This window comes from Gymnodraco acuticeps, unplaced genomic scaffold (assembly GCF_902827175.1).
Source record: "Gymnodraco acuticeps unplaced genomic scaffold, fGymAcu1.1, whole genome shotgun sequence".
In the NCBI taxonomy this organism is placed as follows: Eukaryota; Metazoa; Chordata; class Actinopteri; order Perciformes; family Bathydraconidae; genus Gymnodraco; species Gymnodraco acuticeps.
In genome coordinates this window covers 7,718-33,460 of record NW_022991036.1, presented here as the reverse complement: position 1 = coordinate 33,460, position 25,743 = coordinate 7,718, and the positions used below count along the sequence as shown (strand labels likewise).

At 38.5% G+C, this 25,743-nt stretch overlaps 1 protein-coding gene across 2 annotated transcripts; it reads left to right on the top strand.

Moving 5' to 3' along the window:
• The first annotated feature begins 262 nt into the window (after nucleotides 1–262).
• LOC117559775 (voltage-dependent calcium channel subunit alpha-2/delta-4-like) lies at nucleotides 263–25,540 on the top strand. Of its 2 annotated transcripts, XM_034236437.1 has the most exons (10): nucleotides 263–392; nucleotides 715–785; nucleotides 3,138–3,213; nucleotides 4,177–4,229; nucleotides 4,733–4,788; nucleotides 5,549–5,569; nucleotides 5,788–5,905; nucleotides 6,371–6,486; nucleotides 7,027–7,109; nucleotides 23,839–25,540. In XM_034236437.1, exons 1-10 carry the CDS (start codon nucleotides 303–305, stop codon nucleotides 23,938–23,940), a joined length of 786 nt encoding a protein of 261 aa, XP_034092328.1. In that variant the 5' UTR covers nucleotides 263–302; the 3' UTR covers nucleotides 23,941–25,540. The 2 variants fall into 2 exon arrangements, with proteins under 2 accessions (XP_034092328.1, XP_034092329.1); XM_034236438.1 differs by lacking the exon at nucleotides 5,549–5,569.
• The last annotated feature ends 203 nt before the right edge of the window (nucleotides 25,541–25,743 follow it).

Sequence of the window (25,743 nt, the reverse complement as noted above, 5' to 3'; positions counted from 1 at the left end):
GGTGGTAAAATAATCTTGAAAGGATTATGCGAAAACTTGTCAGAAATATTTCAAAACCTTCAAAGAATTATGGGAACATTTTCCAAATCAAAGCAAAATAAATTATGTGTAAAAAAGTCAGAAAAATACCCTAAAGAAATTCAGAATAAGAAAATGTTCAGAAAAGATGCAGCAGCGGCAGCAGCCGTGCAGAGCGTCTGGCAGGAGTCTGACCGGCTCCCAGGATTGTGGGTAAAATCCACCGAAGGAGACAAAGTGAGAGCAGCCGGACAGAAAGAGACAAAACGCTCTGAATAATTCAGATGTGCTGCAGCCGAGGGCCAGACTTCAAATCTCACTTCAAACCATCTGTTTGTGTCCTGCTCAGACAACAACGACTACAAGTGTTAAGTGTACGCATTATTGATTCATCACAAAAACATGCCACACTGCTGGTTCCTGCTAAAAAAAATCACATTTCAATTACTATGAAGAAAACATCCGACAAGTCATCAGAAAGTATTTCAAATGTTTTGAGTGACATTCTGACACTTTTAGTACAATTTGTAACCGATTCAAACTGCTCACAAACTGTACATTTACAACCAAAACAATGACAGAAGCCCTCTCATGTGCATGTTAGCCGCAGCGCTACGTAGCATTAATGCTCGGTTCCTGACTGAATTGCTGTCTGTGTCTCTGATGTCACAAACTAATAAAGTTGTTGTCCCTCAGGTGGGTCGGTTCTTCGGGGAGGTGGACGGGTCCACGATGGCGTCGCTGATCAAGATGGGGATGTTCAAAAAGTACGACAGGATAAAATAAATGTAGTTTATAAACGTGAAGATAAGAGATGTGAAGACTCTGTGGTGTGAAGTAACTAAGTACATTTACTCAAGTTCTGCACTTAAGATAATATTGAGGTACTTTTACTTGATGTTTTACTTCTACTCCACTACATTTACACTTTGACTCAAGTACAAGCTCTGAGTACTTCTACTTTTACTCAAGTACATGATCTGAGTACTTCTACTTTTACTCAAGTACCAGACCTGAGTACTTCTACTTTTACTCAAGCACAAGATCTGAGTACTTCTACTTTTACTCAAGTACAAGATCTGAGTACTTCTACTTTTACTCAAGTACCAGACCTGAGTACTTCTACTTTTACTCAAGTACCAGACCTGAGTACTTCTACTTTTACTCAAGTACCAGATCTGAGTACTTCTACTTTTACTCAAGTACCAGACCTGAGTACTTCTACTTTTACTCAAGTACCAGACCTGAGTACTTCTACTTTTACTCAAGTACAAGCTCTGAGTACTTCTACTTTTACTCAAGTACCAGACCTGAGTACTTCTACTTTTACTCAAGTACAAGCTCTGAGTACTTCTACTTTTACTCAAGTACAAGCTCTGAGTACTTCTACTTTTACTCAAGTACAAGATCTGAGTACTTCTACTATTACTCAAGTACAAGCTCTGAGTACTTCTACTTTTACTCAAGTACAAGCTCTGAGTACTTCTACTTTTACTCAAGTACAAGCTCTGAGTATTTCTACTTTTACTCAAGTACAAGACCTGAGTACTTCTACTTTTACTCAAGTACAAGATCTGAGTACTTCTACTTTTACTCAAGTACAAGATCTGAGTACTTCTACTTTTACTCAAGTACAAGCTCTGAGTACTTCTACTTTTACTCAAGTACAAGATCTGAGTACTTCTACTTTTACTCAAGTACAAGCTCTGAGTACTTCTACTTTTACTCAAGTACAAGATCTGAGTACTTCTACTTTTACTCAAGTACAAGATCTGAGTACTTCTACTTTTACTCAAGTACAAGCTCTGAGTACTTCTACTTTTACTCAAGTACAAGATCTGAGTACTTCTACTTTTACTCAAGTACAAGATCTGAGTACTTCTACTTTTACTCAAGTACAAGCTCTGAGTACTTCTACTTTTACTCAAGTACAATATCTGAGTACTTCTACTTTTACTCAAGTACAAGATCTGAGTACTTCTACTTTTACTCAAGTACAAGTTCTGAGTACTTCTACTTTTACTCAAGTACAAGTTCTGAGTACTTCTACTTTTACTCAAGTTCTGAGTACTTCTACTTTTACTCAAGTACAAGATCTGAGTACTTCTACTTTTACTCAAGTACAAGATCTGAGTACTTCTACTTTCACTCAAGTACAAGATCTGAGTACTTCTACTTTTACTCAAGTAAAAGCTCTGAGTACTTCTACTTTTACTCAAGTACAAGATCTGAGTATTTCTACTTTTACTCAAGTACAAGACCTGAGTACTTCTACTTTCACTCAAGTACAAGATCTGAGTACTTCTACTTTTACTCAACTACAAGTTCTGAGTACTTCTACTTTTACTCAAGTACAAGATCTGAGTACTTCTACTTTTACTCAAGTACAAGATCTGAGTACTTCTACTTTCACTCAAGTACAAGATCTGAGTACTTCTACTTTTACTCAAGTACAAGATCTGAGTACTTCTACTTTTACTCAAGTACAAGATCTGAGTACTTATACTTTACTCAAGTACAAGATCTGAGTACTTCTACTTTTACTCAAGTACAAGATCTGAGTACTTCTACTTTTACTCAAGTACAAGATCTGAGTACTTCTACTTTCACTCAAGTACAAGTTCTGAGTACTTCTACTTTCACTCAAGTACAAGATCTGAGTACTTCTACTTTTACTCAAGTACAAGATCTGAGTACTTCTACTTTTACTCAAGTACAAGACCTGAGTACTTCTACTTTTACTCAAGTACAAGATCTGAGTACTTCTACTTTTACAAGTACAAGATCTGAGTACTTCTACTTTTACTCAAGTACAAGATCTGAGTACTTCTACTTTTACTCAAGTACAAGATCTGAGTACTTCTACTTTTACAAGAACAAGATCTGAGTACTTCTACTTTTACTCAAGTACAAGATCTGAGTACTTCTACTTTTACTCAAGTACAAGTTCTGAGTACTTCTACGACCTCAGTCTAAAATAGATTAGAAGTATTTTAAACTCATATTGATGTTTTAAATCTAAATGGATGAAAACACCAAATGTCTGGAGATAAATACGAGATGTTTCTGAAGTGCTTTTACGTGTTTTTGTTTGTTTGTTTATTTGTTTGTTTTTGCAGAGTGTCGTTGTTCGACTACCAGGCGATGTGTAGGAGCGGCCATCACCACGGCAACAGCGCCCGGCCTCTGCTCAGCGTGAGTTTTAAACATGTATTATTGGGTTTAATTATAACAAAGATTCTCTCTCTCTTTGATCCATGTCTAACCCGAACCTGTCAGATGATGAGCTGATCAGAGTTTGGACACGTTATGATGTCATAACGATGTTTTGGCTTGTGTGACCATTAGCCAATCAGCAACTACGGTAACTGATTGGCTTGTGTGACCATTAGCCAATCAGCAACCAAGGTAACTGATTGGCTTGTGTGACCATTAGCCAATCAGCAACCAAGGTAACTGATTGGCTTGTGTGACCATTAGCCAATCAGCAACCAAGGTAACTGATTGGCTTGTGTGACCACTAGCCAATCAGCAACCAAGGTAACTGATTGGCTTGTGTGACCATTAGCCAATCAGCAACCAAGGTAACTGATTGGCTTGTGTGACCATTAGCCAATCAGCAACCAAGGTAACTGATTGGCTTGTGTGACCATTAGCCAATCAGCAACTAAGGTAACTGATTAGCTTGTGTGACCATTAGCCAATCAGCAACTACGGTAACTGATTGGCTTGTGTGACCATTAGCCAATCAGCAACTACGGTAACTGATTGGCTTGTGTGACCATTAGCCAATCAGCAACCAATGTAACTGATTGGCTTGTGTGACCATTAGCCAATCAGCAACCAAGGTAACTGATTGGCTTGTGTGACCATTAGCCAATCAGCAACCAAGGTAACTGATTGGCTTGTGTGACCATTAGCCAATCAGCAACCAAGGTAACTGATTGGCTTGTGTGACCATTAGCCAATCAGCAACTACGGTAACTGATTGGCTTGTGTGACCATTAGCCAATCAGCAACCAAGGTAACTGATTGGCTTGTGTGACCATTAGCCAATCAGCAACTAAGGTAACTGATTGGCTTGTGTGACCATTAGCCAATCAGCAACCAAGGTAACTGATCAGTTTTATTTAAATAATCTTTGTGTTTCTCCGTCAGCCGTTCTACGCTGTCGCTGCGATCCTCCGCTGGATCCTCTCCAACGCTCTCATGTGAGTTTATATCTGTCTGTCAGCGGAACCAGGAAGTCAAATATATGAATTAACAAAGTGTGTGTGTGTGTGTGTGTGTGTGTGTGTGTGTGTGAGGAGGGAGTATGTGCGTGTGTGTGCGCATGCATGTGTGCGCGTGCATGTGTGTGCACGTGCATGTGTATGTGTGAGGAGGGAGTAAGTGTATGTGCGTGTATGTGTGTGCGTGCATGTGTGTGTGCGCGTGCATGTGTGTGTGCGCGTGTGTGTGCGTGGGTGGGTGTGAAAACATTGATGTTTGTTATTCATTCACTGGATGCTACATTAGAAGGTGTCTGTTTTGGTTAAGTTCTCACTGTGTGTGTGTGTGTGTGTGTGTGTGTGTGTGTGTGTGTGTGTGTGTGTGTGTGTGTGTGTGTGTGTGTGTGTGTGTGTGTGTGTGTGTGTGTGTGTGTGTGTGTGTGTGTGTGTGTGTGTGTGTGTGTGTGTGTGTGTGTGTGTGTGTGTGTGTGTGTGTGTGTCAGGTTCCTGCTGGAGTTTAACTTCTGCGGCCTCTGGCATTCTGACTACTTTGTGGACGGTGAGACATTTAAACATTATACACGCGGCGTCACATATTTTACTTGAATTAATAAATACCGCAATCTAGATACATAAGTCTTTCATTTAAAGTTTAATTTAATATACATAACTGTTAGTATCAAATGTGTACTTAAAGTAAAAGTACTCTTTGTGCAGAATGGATTATGCATTAATACATAAATGTATATAATGAATTGTTGTTGCTGGTTATATCACATTCTGTATATTATTATACATCATTTATACATCGACTTATATTCTGCATTCATCTAAATGTGCAAATCACTCCTGAGTCGTGCGGTGCAGTAAAACCAATAACAACAACATATTCATATTGACTTGGATTTATTTAGCGCCTTTAATGAAACCCATGGGCTCTTTATAATAAGAAGAGGGGCGGGGGGGGGTTACCAGAACATTTAAATATCAAAGTTAAGTGAAAGCTTTATTTTGGTAATTGTCCTTAAGTCAGTAATCACCTCATCACTGCTCTGTGTCTCATTTATAAACACTCCGTTTCAATATGGCCGCCTCATCTTCACCATCATCATCACCACCATCATCATCATCACCATCATCATCACCACCATCACCACCATCATCATCATCATCATCATCATCATCATCATCACCATCATCATCACCACCATCACCACCATCATCATCATCATCATCATCATCATCATCATCTTCACCATCATCATCATCATCATCATCACCATCACCATCATCACCGTGATCCATCTTCATCCAATCAGCCAAGGCCGGCTATCATACAAGTGAGTACAGTGTGTGTGTGGGGATGTGTGTGTGTGTGTGTGTGTGTGTGTGTGTGGGGGGGGATGTGTGTGTGTGGGGGGGATGTGTGTGAAGACATTGTGATGTTTGTCATTCATTCACTAGATGCTAAATTAGAAGGAGTTTGTTTTGCTTAAGTTCTCACATTGTGTGTGAGTGTGTGTGTGTGTGTGTGTGTGTGTGTGTGTGTGTGTGTCAGGTCACAAGACGAAGAAGGTGGACGCGCTGCAGCCCTGCGACACGGCGTACCCCGGCTTCATGTACGACTCGTCGGTCAGAGAGGCAAACAGCCTGATCAAGTGTGGACGCTGCCAGAAGTACGACACACACACACACACACACACACACACACACACATACACACATACACAGACACACACACACACACATACACACACACACACACATACACATACACATACACACACATACACACATACACCACACATACACACACACATACACACACACATACACACACACACCACACACACACACACACACATACACACACACACACACACATACACACACACACACACATACACACACACACACACACACATACATGTTGAACTGTACATAGTGGGTGGTTTTCACATTTCTTGACATATAGAAAAGCTACTATACGATATTATGACTTTTAGTTATACGATCTGATTGGTTAACTGTGTGTTTCAGGGTGTTTACTGATTGGTTAATCTCATGTTTCAGGGTGTCTACTGATTGGTTAATTGCCTGTGTTTCAGGGTGTCTACTGATTGGTTAATCTCATGTTTCAGGATGTTCGTGGTGCAGCAGATCCCTGACAGTAATCTGATTCTGGTCGTGGCTCAGGCGGACTGCGACTGCTCCCGTCAGTACGGACCCATCCTGCTGGAGCCCAAAGAGATCAAATATATCCTTTAGTCCTCAAACACAACACCTGCAGCGCCCCCTGCTGGACACACACTGCACTGCAGCGCCCCCTGCTGGACACACACTGCACTGCAGCGCCCCCTGCTGGACACACACTGCACTGCAGCAGGGGAACAACAATATACAGTCGTCTCTGTAGATAAAAGGGGATATATAGTCGTTATGAGTGTTCTTTGTGTAATTCCTCATTTTTCACCACTTTTTGCCGATAAATACTGAAGTCCAAGGTTCCTTCAAGAGGGAAACGTACAATACACTTAAGAAGAAATTGAAATCAAACACTGTTAGAGAATGGTGTCAGAGAGACAATGATGGAAGTAAATGCAAATGAAGTTAAGTCGAGTAAATGAAAGTAAAAACAGAATGTAAATAAAATGCTGTACGGTGTGGACTAATAAAGGACGTCTGATTCTACAGGACACATTCATGTCCTTTTAGATTCAATTAGATTGAAATACATTGTATTGTGTGCTGAGTTCAGGTACATGCCGTGGTTGTGTTTTCCCTAACGTCAGTGAACATAACGCCACAGTGAAGTGCAACAGGATGAAGTCCCAGAAGGTGAGGAGGAGACCGGAGTCCTGCCACGCGTACCACCCCAAGGTCAGTGTCTGACATATTGATACTCTATCACATGAACAACATATTAAAGTATGTGAGAAAACTGGAGGAAAATTCAATACAAATATATTTATCATTATATATACTTTGCTTCTTTCACAGTTTTCTTTTAAGTCATTTTAAACTGTGACTTTTTTTCATTTATTCATGTTCTGACATAATAAACTTTCACTCACATGTTATTCTACATATACTATGACTTTCATATGTTCTATCATTTTTACATGATGTTATGGACTCACTATTCTATCACTCTCTCATGTTATGGACTCACTATTCTATCACTCTCATGTTATGGACTCACTATTCTATCACTCATGTTATGGACTCACTATTCTATCACACTCTCATGTTATGGACTCACTATTCTATCACTCTCTCATGTTATGGACTCACTATTCTATCACTCTCTCATGTTATGGACTCACTATTCTATCACTCTCTCATGTTATGGACTCACTATTCTATCACTCTCATGTTATGGACTCACTATTCTATCACTCTCTCATGTTATGGACTCACTATTCTATCACTCTCTCATGTTATGGACTCACTATTCTATCACTCTCTCATGTTATGACTCACTATTCTATCACTCTCTCATGTTATGGACTCACTATTCTATCATCCATGTTATGGACTCACTATCTATCACTCTCTCATGTTATGGACTCACTATTCTATCACTCTCTCATGTTATGGACTCACTATTCTATCACTCTCTCATGTTATGGACTCACTATTCTATCACTCTCATGTTATGGACTCACTATTCTATCACTCTCTCATGTTATGGACTCTCTATTCTATCACTCTCTGATGTTATGGACTCTCTATTCTATCACTCTCATGTTATGGACTCACTATTCTATCACTCTCATGTTATGGACTCACTATTCTATCACTCTCTCATGTTATGGACTCACTATTCTATCACACTCTCATGTTATGGACTCACTATTCTATCACTCTCTCATGTTATGGACTCACTATTCTATCACTCTCTCATGTTATGGACTCACTATTCTATCACTCTCTCATGTTATGGACTCACTATTCTATCACTCTCTCATGTTATGGACTCACTATTCTTCACTCAGTATGACCACTATTTACTCTCATGTTATGGACTCTCTATTCTATCACTCTCATGTTATGGACTCACTATTCTATCACTCTCTCATGTTATGGACTCTCTATTCTATCACTCTCATGTTATGGACTCACTATTCTATCACTCTCATGTTATGGACTCACTATTCTATCACTCTCTCATGTTATGGACTCACTATTCTATCACTCTCTCATGTTATGGACTCACTATTCTATCACTCTCATGTTATGGACTCACTATTCTATCACTCTCATGTTATGGACTCACTATTCTATCACTCTCATGTTATGGACTCTCTATTCTATCACTCTCTGATGTTATGGACTCACTATTCTATCACTCTCTCATGTTATGGACTCACTATTCTATCTCTCATGTTATGGACTCACTATTCTATCACTCTCTCATGTTATGGACTCACTATTCTATCACTCTCATGTTATGGACTCACTATTCTATCACTCTCTCATGTTATGGACTCACTATTCTATCACTCTCATGTTATGGACTCACTATTCTATCACTCTCTATGTTATGGACTCACTATTCTATCACTCTCTCATGTTATGGACTCACTATTCTATCCACTCCTCATGTTATGGACTCACTATTCTATCACTCTCTCAGTTATGGACTCCACTATTCTATCACTCCCTCTCATGTTATGGACTCACTATTCTATCACTCTCCATGTTATGGACTCACTATTCTATCACTCTCCTCATGTATGGACTCACTATTCTATCACTCTCCATGTTATGGACTCACTATCTATCACTCTCATGTTATGGACTCACTATTCTATCACTCTCTCATGTTATGGACTCACTATTCTATCACTCTCTCATGTTATGGACTCACTATTCTATCCACTCTTCATGTTATGGACTCACTTTCTATCACTCTCATGTTATGGACTCATCACTATTCTATCACTCTCTCATGTTATGGACTCACTATTCTATCACTCTCTCATGTTATGGACTCACTATTCTCTATCACTCTCTCATGTATGGACTCACTATTCTATCACCTCTCATGTTATGGACCCCACTCTTCTCTCACTCTCTCATGTTATGGACTCACTATTCTATCACTCTCTCATGTTATGGACTCACTATTCTATCACTCTCTCATGTTATGGACTCACTATTCTATCACTCTCTCATGTTATGGACTCACTATTCTATCACTCTCTCATGTTATGGACTCACTATTCTATCACTCTCTCATGTTATGGACTCTCTATTCTATCACTCTCTCATGTTATGGACTCTCTATTCTATCACCTCTCTCATGTTATGGACTCACTATTCTATCACTCTCTCATGTTATGGACTCACTATTCTATCACTCTCTCATGTTATGGACTCACTATTCTATCACTCTCTCATGTTATGGACTCACTATTCTATCACTCTCTCATGTTATGGACTCACTATTCTATCACTCTCTCATGTTATGGACTCACTATTCTATCACTCTCTCATGTTATGGACTCACTATTCTATCACTCTCTCATGTTATGGACTCTATCTATTCTATCACTCTCTCACGTTATGCGACTCACTATTCTATTCACTCTCTCATGTTATGGACTCACTATTCTATCACTCTCTCATGTTATGGACTCACTATTCTATCACTCCTCTCATGTTATGGACTCACTATTCTATCACTCTCTCATGTTATGGACTCTCTATTCTATCACTCTCTCATGTTATGGACTCACTATTCTATCACTCTCTCATGTTATGGACTCTCTATTCTATCACTCTCTGATGTTATGGACTCACTATTCTATCACTCTCTGATGTTATGGACTCTCTATTCTATCACTCTCTCATGTTATGACTCACTATTCTATCACTCTCTCATGTTATGGACTCACTATTCTATCACTCTCTCATGTTATGGACTCACTATTCTATCACTCTCTCATGTTATGGACTCACTATTCTATCACTCTCTGATGTTATGGACTCTCTATTCTATCACTCTCATGTTATGGACTCACTATTCTATCACTCTCTCATGTTATGGACTCTCTATTCTATCACTCTCTCATGTTATGGACTCACTATTCTATCACTCTCTCATGTTATGGACTCTCTATTCTATCACTCTCTGATGTTATGGACTCACTATTCTATCACTCTCTGATGTTATGGACTCTCTATTCTATCACTCTCTCATGTTATGGACTCACTATTCTATCACTCTCTCATGTTATGGACTCCACTATTCTATCACTCTCTCATGTTATGGACTCACTATTCTATCACTCTCTCATGTTATGGACTCACTATTCTATCACTCTCTCATGTTATGGACTCACTATTCTATCACTCTCTCATGTTATGGACTCTCTATTCTATCACTCTCTCATGTTATGGACTCTCTATTCTATCACTCTCTCATGTTATGACTCACTATTCTATCACTCTCTCATGTTATGGACTCTCTATTCTATCACTCTCTCATGTTATGGACTCACTATTCTATCACTCTCTCATGTTATGGACTCACTATGCTATCACTCTCTGATGTTATGGACTCTCTATTCTATCACTCTCTCATGTTATGGACTCTCTATTCTATCACTCTCTCATGTTATGGACTCACTATTCTATCACTCTCTGATGTTATGGACTCACTATTCTATTACTCTCTCATGTTATGGGACTCACTATTCTATCACTCTCTCATGTTATGGACTCACTATTCTATCACTCTCTCATGTTATGGACTCTCTATTCTATCACTCTCTCATGTTATGGACTCTCTATTCTATCACTCTCTCATGTTATGGACTCACTATTCTATCACTCTCTCATGTTATGGACTCTCTATTCTATCACTCTCTCATGTTATGGACTCACTATTCTATCACTCTCTCATGTTATGGACTCTCTATTCTATCACTCTCTGATGTTATGGACTCACTATTCTATCACTCTCTGATGTTATGACTGTCTATTCTATCACTCTCTCATGTTATGGACTCACTATTCTATCACTCTTCATGTTATGGACTCACTATTCTATCTCTCTCTCATGTATGACTCACTATTCTATCCCTCTCTCATGTTATGGACTCACTATTCTATCACTCTCTGATGTTATGGACTCTCTATTCTATCACTCTCATGTTATGGACTCACTATTCTATCACTCTCTCATGTTATGGACTCTCTATTCTATCACTCTCTCATGTTATGGACTCACTATTCTATCACTCTCTCATGTTATGGACTCTCTATTCTATCACTCTCTGATGTTATGGACTCACTATTCTATCACTCTCTGATGTTATGGACTCTCTATTCTATCACTCTCTCATGTTATGGACTCACTATTCTATCACTCTCTCATGTTATGGACTCACTATTCTATCACTCTCTCATGTTATGGACTCACTATTCTATCACTCTCTCATGTTATGGACTCACTATTCTATCACTCTCTCATGTTATGGACTCTCTATTCTATCACTCTCTCATGTTATGGACTCTCTATTCTATCACTCTCTCATGTTATGGACTCACTATTCTATCACTCTCTCATGTTATGGACTCACTATTCTATCACTCTCTCATGTTATGGACTCACTATTCTATCACTCTCTCATGTTATGGACTCTCTCTTCTATCACTCTTCATGTTATGGACTCACTATTCTATCACTCTCTCATGTTATGGACTCACTATTCTATCACTCTCTCATGTTATGGACTCACTATTCTATCACCTCTGATGTTATGGACTCACTATTCTATCACTCTCTGATGTTATGGACTCTCTATTCTATCACTCTCTCATGTTATGGACTCACTATTCTATCACTCTCTCATGTTATAGACTCACTATTCTATCACTCTCTGATGTTATGGACTCACTATGCTATCACTCTCTGATGTTATGGACTCACTATGCTATCACTCTCTGATGTTATGGACTCTCTATTCTATCACTCTCTCATGTTATGGACTCTCTATTCTATCACTCTCTCATGTTATGGACTCACTATTCTATCACTCTCTGATGTTATGGACTCACTATTCTATTACTCTCTCATGTTATGGACTCACTATTCTATCACTCTCTGATGTTATGGACTCACTATTCTATCACTCTCTGATGTTATGGACTCTCTATTCTATCACTCTCTGATGTTATGGACTCACTATTCTATCACTCTCTCATGTTATGGACTCACTATTCTATCACTCTCTCATGTTATGGACTCACTATTCTATCACTCTCTGATGTTATGACTCACTATTCTATCACTCTCTGATGTTATGGACTCACTATTCTATCACTCTCTCATGTTATGGACTCACTATTCTATCACTCTCTCATGTTATGGACTCACTATTCTATCACTCTCATGTTATGGACTCTCTATTCTATCACTCTCTCATGTTATGGACTCACTATTCTATCACTCTCTCATGTTATGGACTCACTATTCTATCACTCTCTCATGTTATGGACTCACTATTCTATCACTCTCTCATGTTATGGACTCACTATTCTATCACTCTCATGTTATGGACTCACTATTCTATCACTCTCTCATGTTATGGACTCTCTATTCTATCACTCTCTCATGTTATGGACTCTCTATTCTATCACTCTCTCATGTTATGGACTCACTATTCTATCACTCTCTCATGTTATGGACTCTCTATTCTATCACTCTCATGTTATGGACTCACTATTCTATCACTCTCTCATGTTATGGACTCACTATTCTATCACTCTCTCATGTTATGGACTCACTATTCTATCACTCTCTCATGTTATGGACTCTCTATTCTATCACTCTCTCATGTTATGGACTCACTATTCTATCACTCTCTCATGTTATGGACTCACTATTCTATCACTCTCTCATGTTATGGACTCACTATTCTATCACTCTCTGATGTTATGGACTCACTATTCTATCACTCTCTGATGTTATGGACTCTCTATTCTATCACTCTCATGTTATGGACTCACTATTCTATCACTCTCTCATGTTATAGACTCACTATTCTATCACTCTCTGATGTTATGGACTCACTATGCTATCACTCTCTGATGTTATGGACTCACTATGCTATCACTCTCTGATGTTATGGACTCTCTATTCTATCACTCTCTCATGTTATGGACTCTCTATTCTATCACTCTCTCATGTTATGGACTCACTATTCTATCACTCTCTGATGTTATGGACTCACTATTCTATTACTCTCTCATGTTATGGACTCACTATTCTATCACTCTCTGATGTTATGGACTCACTATTCTATCACTCTCTGATGTTATGGACTCTCTATTCTATCACTCTCTGATGTTATGGACTCACTATTCTATCACTCTCTCATGTTATGGACTCACTATTCTATCACTCTCTCATGTTATGGACTCACTATTCTATCACTCTCTCATGTTATGGACTCACTATTCTATCACTCTCTGATGTTATGGACTCACTATTCTATCACTCTCTCATGTTATGGACTCACTATTCTATCACTCTCTCATGTTATGGACTCACTATTCTATCACTCTCATGTTATGGACTCTCTATTCTATCACTCTCTCATGTTATTGGACTCACTATTCTATCACTCTCTCATGTTATGGACTCACTATTCTATCACTCTCTCATGTTATGGACTCACTATTCTATCACTCTCTCATGTTATGGACTCCACTATTATATCACTCTCTCATGTTATGGACTCACTATTCTATTCACTCTCTGATGTTATGGACTCACTATTCTATCACTCTCTCATGTTATGGACTCACTATTCTATCACTCTCTGATGTATGACTCACTATTCTATCACTCTCTCATGTTATGGACTCACTATTCTATCACTCTCTCATGTTATGGACTCACTATTCTATCACTCTCATGTTATGGACTCACTATTCTATCACTCTCTCATGTTATGGACTCTCTATTCTATCACTCTCTCATGTTATGGACTCACTATTCTATCACTCTCATGTTATGGACTCACTATTCTATCACTCTCTCATGTTATGGACTCTCTATTCTATCACTCTCTGATGTTATGGACTCACTATTCTATCACTCTCTGATGTTATGGACTCTCTATTCTATCACTCTCATGTTATGGACTCTCTATTCTATCACTCTCATGTTATGGACTCACTATTCTATCACTCTCTCATGTTATGGACTCACTATTCTATCAATCTCTCATGTTATGGACTCACTATTCTATCACTCTCTCATGTTATGGACTCACTATTCTATCACTCTCTCATGTTATGGACTCACTATTCTATCACTCTCTCATGTTATGGACTCACTATTCTATCACTCTCTCATGTTATGGATACACTATTCTATCACTCTCTCATGTTATGGACTCACTATTCTATCACTCTCTGATGTTATGGACTCACTATTCTATCACTCTCTCATGTTATGGACTCTCTATTCTATCACTCTCATGTTATGGACTCTCTATTCTATCACTATCTGATGTTATGGACTCACTATTCTATCACTCTCATGTTATGGACTCTCTATTCTATCACTCTCATGTTATGGACTCACTATTCTATCACTCTCTGATGTTATGGACTCACTATTCTATCACTCTCTCATGATATGGACTCTCTATTCTATCACTCTCTCATGTTATGGACTCACTATTCTATTACTCTCTCATGTTATGGACTCTCTATTCTATCACTCTCATGTTATGGACTCACTATTCTATCACTCTCTCATGTTATGGACTCACTATTCTATCACTCTCTCATGTTATGGACTCACTATTATCACTCTCTCATGTTATGGACTCACTATTCTATCACTCTCTCATGTTATGGACTCACTATTCTATCACTCTCTCATGTTATGGACTCACTATTCTATCACTCTCTCATGTTATGGACTCACTATTCTATCACTCTCTGATGTTATGGACTCACTATTCTATCACTCTCTCATGTTATGGACTCACTATTCTATCACTCTCTCATGTTATGGACTCACTATTCTATCACTCTCTCATGTTATGGACTCTCTATTCTATCACTCTCTCATGTTATGGACTCACTATTCTATCACTCTCTCATGTTATGGACTCACTATTCTATCACTCTCATGTTATGGACTCACTATTCTATCACTCTCTGATGTTATGGACTCTCTATTCTATCACTCACATGTTATGGACTCACTATTCTATCACTCTATCATGTTATGGACTCTCTATTCTATCACTCTCTCATGTTATGGACTCACTATTATATCACTCTCTCATGTTATGGACTCTCTATTCTATCACTCTCTCATGTTATGGACTCTCTATTCTATCACTCTCTCATGTTATGGACTCACTATTCTATCACTCTCATGTTATGGACTCTCTATTCTATCACTCTCTCATGTTATGGACTCACTATTCTATCACTCTCTCATGTTATGGACTCACTATTCTATCACTCTCTCATGTTATGGACTCACTATTCTATCACTCTCTCATGTTATGGACTCACTATTCTATCACTCTCTCATGTTATGGACTCTCTATTCTATCACTCTCTCATGTTATGGACTCTCTATTCTATCACTCTCTCATGTTATGGACTCACTATTCTATCACTCTCTCATGTTATGGATACACTATTCTATCACTCTCTCATGTTATGGACTCACTATTCTATCACTCTCTCATGTTATGGACTCACTATTCTATCACTCTCATGTTATGGACTCACTATTCTATCACTCTCATGTTATGGACTCACTATTCTATCACTCTCTCATGTTATGGACTCACTATTCTATCACTCTCTGATGTTATGGACTCACTATTCTATCACTCTCTCATGTTATGGACTCACTATTCTATCACTATCATGTTATGGATACACTATTCTATCACTCTCATGTTATGGACTCTCTATTCTATCACTCATGTTATGGACTCTCTATTCTATCACTCTCATGTTATGGACTCACTATTCTATCACTCTCTCATGTTATGGACTCACTATTCTATCACTCTCTGATGTTATGGACTCTCTATTCTATCACTCTCATGTTATGGACTCACTATTCTATCACTCTCTCATGTTATGGACTCTCTATTCTATCACTCTCTCATGTTATGGACTCACTATTCTATTACTCTCTCATGTTATGGACTCACTATTCTATCACTCTCTGATGTTATGGACTCTCTATTCTATCACTCTCATGTTATGGACTCACTATTCTATCACTCTCTCATGTTATGGACTCTCTATTCTATCACTCTCTCATGTTATGGACTCTCTATTCTATCACTCTCTGATGTTATGGACTCACTATTCTATCACTCTCTCATGTTATGGACTCACTATTCTATCACTCTCTCATGTTATGGACTCACTATTCTATCACTCTCTCATGTTATGGACTCTCTATTCTATCACTCTCTCATGTTATGGACTCTCTATTCTATCACTCTCATGTTATGGACTCACTATTCTATCACTCTCTGATGTTATAGACTCTCTATTCTATCACTCTCTCATGTTATGGACTCTCTATTCTATCACTCTCATGTTATGGACTCTCTATTCTATCACTCTCTCATGTTATGGACTCACTATTCTATCACTCTCATGTTATGGACTCACTATTCTATCACTCTCATGTTATGGACTCTCTATTCTATCACTCTCTGATGTTATGGACTCACTATTCTATCACTCTCTCATGTTATGGACTCACTATTCTATCACTCTCTCATGTTATGGACTCACTATTCTATCACTCTCTCATTTTATGGACTCACTATTCTATCACTCTCTCATGTTATGGACTCACTATTCTATCACTCTCATGTTATGGACTCTCTATTCTATCACACTCTCATGTTATGGACTCACTATTCTATCACTCTCATGTTATGGACTCACTATTCTATCACTCTCATGTTATGGACTCACTATTCTATCACTCTCTCATGTTATGGACTCTCTATTCTATCACTCTCATGTTATGGACTCACTATTCTATCACTCTCTCATGTTATGGACTCACTATTCTATCACTCTCATGTTATGGACTCACTATTCTATCACTCTCTGATGTTATGGACTCACTATTCTATCACTCTCTGATGTTATGGACTCTCTATTCTATCACTCTCTCATGTTATGGACTCACTATTCTATCACTCATGTTATGGACTCACTATTCTATCACTCTCTGATGTTATGGACTCACTATTCTATCACTCTCTCATGTTATGGACTCTCTATTCTATCACTCTCTCATGTTATGGACTCACTATTCTATCACTCTCATGTTATGGACTCACTATTCTATCACTCTCATGTTATGGACTCACTATTCTATCATTCTCTCATGTTATGGACTCACTATTCTATCACTCATGTTATGGACTCACTATTCTATCACTCTGATGTTATGGACTCACTATTCTATCACTCTCTGATGTTATGGACTCTCTATTCTATCACTCTCTCATGTTATGGACTCACTATTCTATCACTCTCATGTTATGGACTCACTATTCTATCACTCTCTCATGTTATGGACTCACTATTCTATCACTCTCTCATGTTATGGACTCACTATTCTATCACTCTCTCATGTTATGGACTCTCTATTCTATCACTCTCTCATGTTATGGACTCACTATTCTATCACTCTCTCATGTTATGGACTCACTATTCTATCACTCTCTCATGTTATGGACTCACTATTCTATCACTCTCTCATGTTATGGACTCACTATTCTATCACTCTCTCATGTTATGGACTCACTATTCTATCACTCTCTCATGTTATGGACTCACTATTCTATCACTCTCTCATGTTATGGACTCTCTATTCTATCACTCTCTCATGTTATGGACTCACTATTCTATCACTCTCATGTTATGGACTCTCTATTCTATCACTCTCTGATGTTATGGACTCACTATTATATCACTCTCTCATGTTATGGACTCTCTATTCTATCACACTCATGTTATGGACTCACTATTCTATCACTCTCTCATGTTATGGACTCACTATTCTATCACTCTCTCATGTTATGGACTCTCTATTCTATCACTCTCTCATGTTATGGACTCACTATTCTATCACTCATGTTATGGACTCACTATTCTATCACTCTCATGTTATGGACTCACTATTCTATCACTCTCTCATGTTATGGACTCACTATTCTATCACTCATGTTATGGACTCACTATTCTATCACTCTCTCATGTTATGGACTCACTATTCTATCACTCTCTGATGTTATGGACTCACTATTCTATCACTCTCTCATGTTATGGACTCTCTATTCTATCACTCTCTCATGTTATGGACTCACTATTCTATCACTCTCATGTTATGGACTCACTATTCTATCACTCTCTCATGTTATGGACTCTCTATTCTATCACTCTCTCATGTTATGGACTCTCTATTCTATCACTCTCTGATGTTATGGACTCACTATTCTATCACTCTCATGTTATGGACTCACTATTCTATCACTCTCTCATGTTATGGACTCACTATTCTATCACTCTCATGTTATGGACTCTCTATTCTATCACTCTCTCATGTTATGGACTCTCTATTCTATCACTCTCATGTTATGGACTCACTATTCTATCACTCTCTCATGTTATGGACTCTCTATTCTATCACTCTCTCATGTTATGGACTCACTATTCTATCACTCTCATGTTATGGACTCTCTATTCTATCACACTCTCATGTTATGGACTCTCTATTCTATCACACTCTCATGTTATGGACTCACTATTCTATCACTCTCATGTTATGGACTCACTATTCTATCACTCTCTCATGTTATGGACTCACTATTCTATCACTCATGTTATGGACTCACTATTCTATCACTCTCTGATGTTATGGACTCACTATTCTATCACTCTCTCATGTTATGGACTCTCTATTCTATCACTCTCTCATGTTATGGACTCACTATTCTATCACTCTCATGTTATGGACTCACTATTCTATCACTCTCATGTTATGGACTCACTATTCTATCATTCTCTCATGTTATGGACTCACTATTCTATCACTCATGTTATGGACTCACTATTCTATCACTCTGATGTTATGGACTCACTATTCTATCACTCTCTGATGTTATGGACTCTCTATTCTATCACTCTCTCATGTTATGGACTCACTATTCTATCACTCTCATGTTATGGACTCACTATTCTATCACTCTCTCATGTTATGGACTCACTATTCTATCACTCTCTCATGTTATGGACTCACTATTCTATCACTCTCTCATGTTATGGACTCTCTATTCTATCACTCTCTCATGTTATGGACTCACTATTCTATCACTCTCTCATGTTATGGACTCACTATTCTATCACTCTCTCATGTTATGGACTCACTATTCTATCACTCTCTCATGTTATGGACTCACTATTCTATCACTCTCTCATGTTATGGACTCACTATTCTATCACTCTCTCATGTTATGGACTCTCTATTCTATCACTCTCTCATGTTATGGACTCACTATTCTATCACTCTCATGTTATGGACTCTCTATTCTATCACTCTCTGATGTTATGGACTCACTATTCTATCACTCTCTCATGTTATGGACTCTCTATTCTATCACACTCATGTTATGGACTCACTATTCTATCACTCTCTCATGTTATGGACTCACTATTCTATCACTCTCTCATGTTATGGACTCTCTATTCTATCACTCTCTCATGTTATGGACTCACTATTCTATCACTCATGTTATGGACTCACTATTCTATCACTCTCATGTTATGGACTCACTATTCTATCACTCTCTCATGTTATGGACTCACTATTCTATCACTCATGTTATGGACTCACTATTCTATCACTCTCTCATGTTATGGACTCACTATTCTATCACTCTCTGATGTTATGGACTCACTATTCTATCACTCTCTCATGTTATGGACTCTCTATTCTATCACTCTCTCATGTTATGGACTCTCTATTCTATCACTCTCTCATGTTATGGACTCACTATTCTATCACTCTCATGTTATGGACTCACTATTCTATCACTCTCTCATGTTATGGACTCACTATTCTATCACTCTCTGATGTTATGGACTCACTATTCTATCACTCTCTCATGTTATGGACTCACTATTCTATCACTCTCTCATGTTATGGACTCACTATTCTATCACTCTCATGTTATGGACTCAATATTCTATCACTCTCTGATGTTATGGACTCACTATTCTATCACTCTCTCATGTTATGGACTCACTATTCTATCACTCTCTCATGTTATGGACTCTCTATTCTATCACTCTCTGATGTTATGGACTCACTATTCTATCACTCTCTCGTGTTATGGACTCACTATTCTATCACTCTCTCATGTTATGGACTCTCTATTCTATCACTCTCTGATGTTATGGACTCACTATTCTATCACTCTCTCATGTTATGGACTCACTATTCTATCACTCTCTCATGTTATGGACTCTCTATTCTATCACTCTCTCATGTTATGGACTCTCTATTCTATCACTCTCTCATGTTATGGACTCACTATTCTATCACTCTCTCATGTTATGGACTCTCTATTCTATCACTCTCTCATGTTATGGACTCACTATTCTATCACTCTCTCATGTTATGGACTCACTATTCTATCACTCTCTGATGTTATGGACTCACTATTCTATCACTCTCTCATGTTATGGACTCTCTATTCTATCACTCTCTGATGTTATGGACTCACTATTCTATCACTCTCTCATGTTATGGACTCACTATTCTATCACTCTCTCATGTTATGGACTCACTATTCTATCACTCTCTCATGTTATGGACTCACTATTCTATCACTCTCTGATGTTATGGACTCACTATTCTATCACTCTCTCATGTTATGGACTCACTATTCTATCACTCTCTCATGTTATGGACTCTCTATTCTATCACTCTCTGATGTTATGGACTCACTATTCTATCACTCTCTGATGTTATGGACTCACTATTCTATCACTCTCTCATGTTATGGACTCACTATTCTATCACTCTCATGTTATGGACTCACTATTCTATCACTCTCTCATGTTATGGATACACTATTCTATCACTCTCTCATGTTATGGACTCACTATTCTATCACTCTCTCATGTTATGGACTCACTATTCTATCACTCTCTCATGTTATGGACTCACTATTCTATCACTCTCTCATGTTATGGACTCACTATTCTATCACTCTCTCATGTTATGGACTCACTATTCTATCACTCTCTCATGTTATGGACTCACTATTCTATAACTCTCATGTTATGGACTCACTATTCTATCACTCTCTCATGTTATGGACTCACTATTCTATCACTCTCTCATGTTATGGACTCACTATTCTATCACTCATGTTATGGACTCACTATTCTATCACTCTCTCATGTTATGGACTCTCTATTCTATCACTCTCATGTTATGGACTCACTATTCTATCACTCTCTCATGTTATGGACTCACTATTCTATCACTCTCTCATGTTATGGACTCTCTATTCTATCACTCTCTCATGTTATGGACTCTCTATTCTATCACTCTCATGTTATGGACTCACTATTCTATCACTCTCTCATGTTATGGACTCACTATTCTATAACTCTCATGTTATGGACTCACTATTCTATCACTCTCTCATGTTATGGACTCACTATTCTATCACTCTCTCATGTTATGGACTCACTATTCTATCACTCTCTCATGTTATGGACTCACTATTCTATCACTCTCATGTTATGGACTCACTATTCTATCACTCTCTCATGTTATGGACTCTCTATTCTATCACTCTCTCATGCTATGGACTCTCTATTCTATCACTCTCTCATGTTATGGACTCTCTATTCTATCACTCTCATGTTATGGACTCACTATTCTATCACTCTCTCATGTTATGGACTCACTATTCTATCACTCTCTCATGTTATGGACTCTCTATTCTATCACTCTCTCATGTTATGGACTCTCTATTCTATCACTCTCTCATGTTATGGACTCACTATTCTATCACTCTCTCATGTTATGGACTCACTATTCTATCACTCTCTCATGTTATGGACTCTCTATTCTATCACTCTCTCATGTTATGGACTCTCTATTCTATCACTCTCTCATGTTATGGACTCACTATTCTATCACTCTCTCATGTTATGGACTCTACGTTGAAACTTAAGTCCCAGGCTCCTCCAACAACGCAACAATATGTATATAGGAGATAAAACAAATACAACATAATAGTCCAAGAAATATCAGAATATAAATAAAATAGTGCAAGAGATTGTTGTAAGATGAGCAAGTAAATACCAATAAAATAGAAATAGTGCAAGAAGAGTCTGTCTACACGTAAATGGAATATGATATACAGACAAAGAAGTAGCACGATGCAAACAGGTCCGTGTTGATGGAGGCTCAGTGAACCGTGGAGAACATGGAACATTAAAGGTGGGGTAGGTAAGTTTCAGAAACCGGCTCGAGATACACTTGTTGTTATATTCCATGGAATGCTCTTAACATCCCGATAGCAATGAATATCTGAAGTGCTTTGACAAAAAATCCATAAAAAAATGTAATCTGTGGAAGCCGTGATACTGTAAAAAGTACATCCAATCCGTTTAGCCGGGCCGGCTAAACGGATTGGATTGCCGCCCTGTCTGTCAGCCTTCCATCTCGTGCACGCACAAATGTATCTCGTGCCCTCATTGGGCGTGCCGTCATTGGGCGTGCATTGCAGCAGTACTTCAATGACTCGCCAGCAACAGGCGGCCACTCTCACCAGTCTGCTGACGTCATGTGCGCGTTCATGTGTGTTGGAGGAGGTGCTCTGTAAGGAAGTCTGAAGGAAGGGGTGGATTCTTTTCGGCTGTGTACTTTCAAATTTTAATGCACTCGAGCCGGTTTCTGAAACTTACCTACCCCACCTTTAATACCCTGAGGGAGATTCAGGAGTCAAAGCAGCAGAGAGGGAAATACAGGAGAGAGTTCACACATGGATAATACAATTACAAATACTATTATAGAAGTAACTGTTAATCACAACAAGGTAAAACGTTGATCAGTTGAATAAATATATTTGAGATGGGATTGTTAAATTGTTGCAGTAAGAAAACATGATGTTTTTGACCTAATATTCTTTGCTTTTTTTTATTTCCAAAGCTTAAACATACCAGCTCTGACTTGTTCTTATTTCTAAATGTTTCTGACATGGTACACTATTAAATGTTCATATTTTCTAACATACTCTATTTCGACAAAGTGCACTATGACTTATTTGTTGTATTTTCCACAGTACTTTTCCTCGTAGCAAAGTATTTCTAAAGTGCAATAAATACAAACAAATACAGATCAGAGTAACTCTTCTTCGCTGCTCAGTGACAGTGTGTTACTCAGTCGATGCACGCTGACGGTCTGAACACAGATCATGAGGAAATAAACACTTCAGCAGTAATTATTATATAAATGGAGATACCTGTTTAAGTCTTTGGTCTAAATTCTCAGGAAGATGCTAAGGAGTGCGGCGGCGCGGCGGCCATCTTCCCGTCCCTCTGCATCCTGTCGTCTTCTCTGCTCGCATCAACGCTGCTCCGCCATTGGACGTAAACGGACCAATCAGGAAGCAGGATAACCAGCAGGTAGCCGGAGGAACGTTTTCACTTTCCTCCAGAGACAACGGGACTCATTGGATTTAAAGGGCTTTTCCTGAACTATGAACTAAAGAGGAACAAGGAGGCGTCACTCTGATGGAAATCTGACAGACGGACATGCAGCTTGCTTTACACTCAAAGAATGTATTATCTGTGTAGCTTTTTTGATACAGAAATATTGTACACAAAATAGACTTTTACATTCAAAACATTAACTTCTTTTTCCATGAGGTCAACAGGACACTCAGAGGCCACCGCAGTTATTCATACGAAATGATTTAGTCGAAAGCAGACGTGTTTTTGTGAATGAATCTCCTGAATGTATCCTCAGATTAAGCGCAGCACTTCCAGAAGATTTAATACAAAACACACTTTTAGATTTTTATAAAACGCATCAGCCACGTGTCACGCTTTCAAGAGATAAATGAAAGAATGCTCTTGACTTTCAACGGGAAGAAGAAAGACATTTCCAGACTGTTTTTGTAATTAAAAAATAAGTCTGATGAACCTGAATCTGGTTTGAAACTTACATTTAACGACATTTGTATTTATTGGTGATTTATAACCTGTGGTGTTGTGGGGATTTTGTTTTACTGGGTGGACGCTATTTTAATTAGGTCTTCCCAAACAATGCCACACGCGCGCAGTGCACTCACGAAACGGGCGGGATCTTGTCTGCAAACCGCTTCGGGCATTATTCCACACACACACACACACACACACACTTCAAATCAAGTTGCATAAATGCTTGAGCTACGTCATTGCAAATAAGCAGACAGCGCGGCTTCTCTCCCTCTCCCTCTGATAACGCTGGCAATGATTTTATATTTTAGACTATTCACACAAAAATCATGCTTCAAAAAAGCAGGGCCCCAAATAAGTGGGGGAACGGCCAACGACCACTACACACTGCTCATAACTGCGGTTTCAACACAATTGAAATGAGTGTTTCATGGTGTGTGCCGCAGGGTGACATTACACCATGAGAGACAGTCGTTTAAATGCAGTGGCTACATGTAACGCAGAGCACGTGGGTGTAACTGGGTGTTTCAGACTCCAGTGGTTTCACATCTTTTCTGTCACATTTCTGCTAATAAGTATGAATTGTTAATGATCCATAAATGCAGTTTTTGGGTATAAAAGTGAATTAAATATGGTGATTAAACATGCTGGAATGATTACACTTTATAACAAACCCTCTTTGTAAAAGGTAAAGATTTGTTGTGGGTTTTTAAGTTATTTTAAATTAGTTTTTTTAAAGAAATGTATGGGTTTTATAACCTGGTGTTATTCTCTTAATTGTGTCATTGTGAGAATCAGGAAACGTGTCTCCCATTAGCTCCATGTGGAAAACACCACATTCATTTCGATTTACTTTGTTTCTCTCTGCAGAAAAGTACATGTGTATTAATATTGCAGCTCCTACATTTTAAAACTGTACTCTGTCAGATTTTGATATAAAGAATATTTATTGTTCAGCTCTCTTTGTGTTTCCTGATGTTTCACATTTTACAGATTTAATACATTTATACAGAAATGTCCCCGTTTCTATCATAACGTGCACACAGACGGTAACACCACTTTCTCTCAAAGTGCATGTTACCTGAGCCTCATCCCAATACCCCTCCTCGACTCCTCTCCTCCGGGACTTGACCCGGAAATCGATCAAGACACGCCATGTTGAAGGACGTCCCAATAGCTGAAATGCACACGGAGGAGTCGAGGAGGGGTGAGGGAGGAGGGGTGAGGGAGGAGGGGT

What these genes read in the sequence shown, in the direction of transcription:
- LOC117559775 (XM_034236437.1), top strand. Translation starts at nt 303, where the DNA reads ATGTGCTGCAGCCGAGGGCCAGACTTCAAATCTCACTTCAAACCATCT. An exon ending in AAGATGGGGATGTTCAAAAA is followed by an intron (nt 786 to 3,137) that starts GTACGACAGGAT and finishes TTGTTTTTGCAG; the next exon opens with AGTGTCGTTGTTCGACTACC. An exon ending in GCGCCCGGCCTCTGCTCAGC is followed by an intron (nt 3,214 to 4,176) that starts GTGAGTTTTAAA and finishes TTTCTCCGTCAG; the next exon opens with CCGTTCTACGCTGTCGCTGC.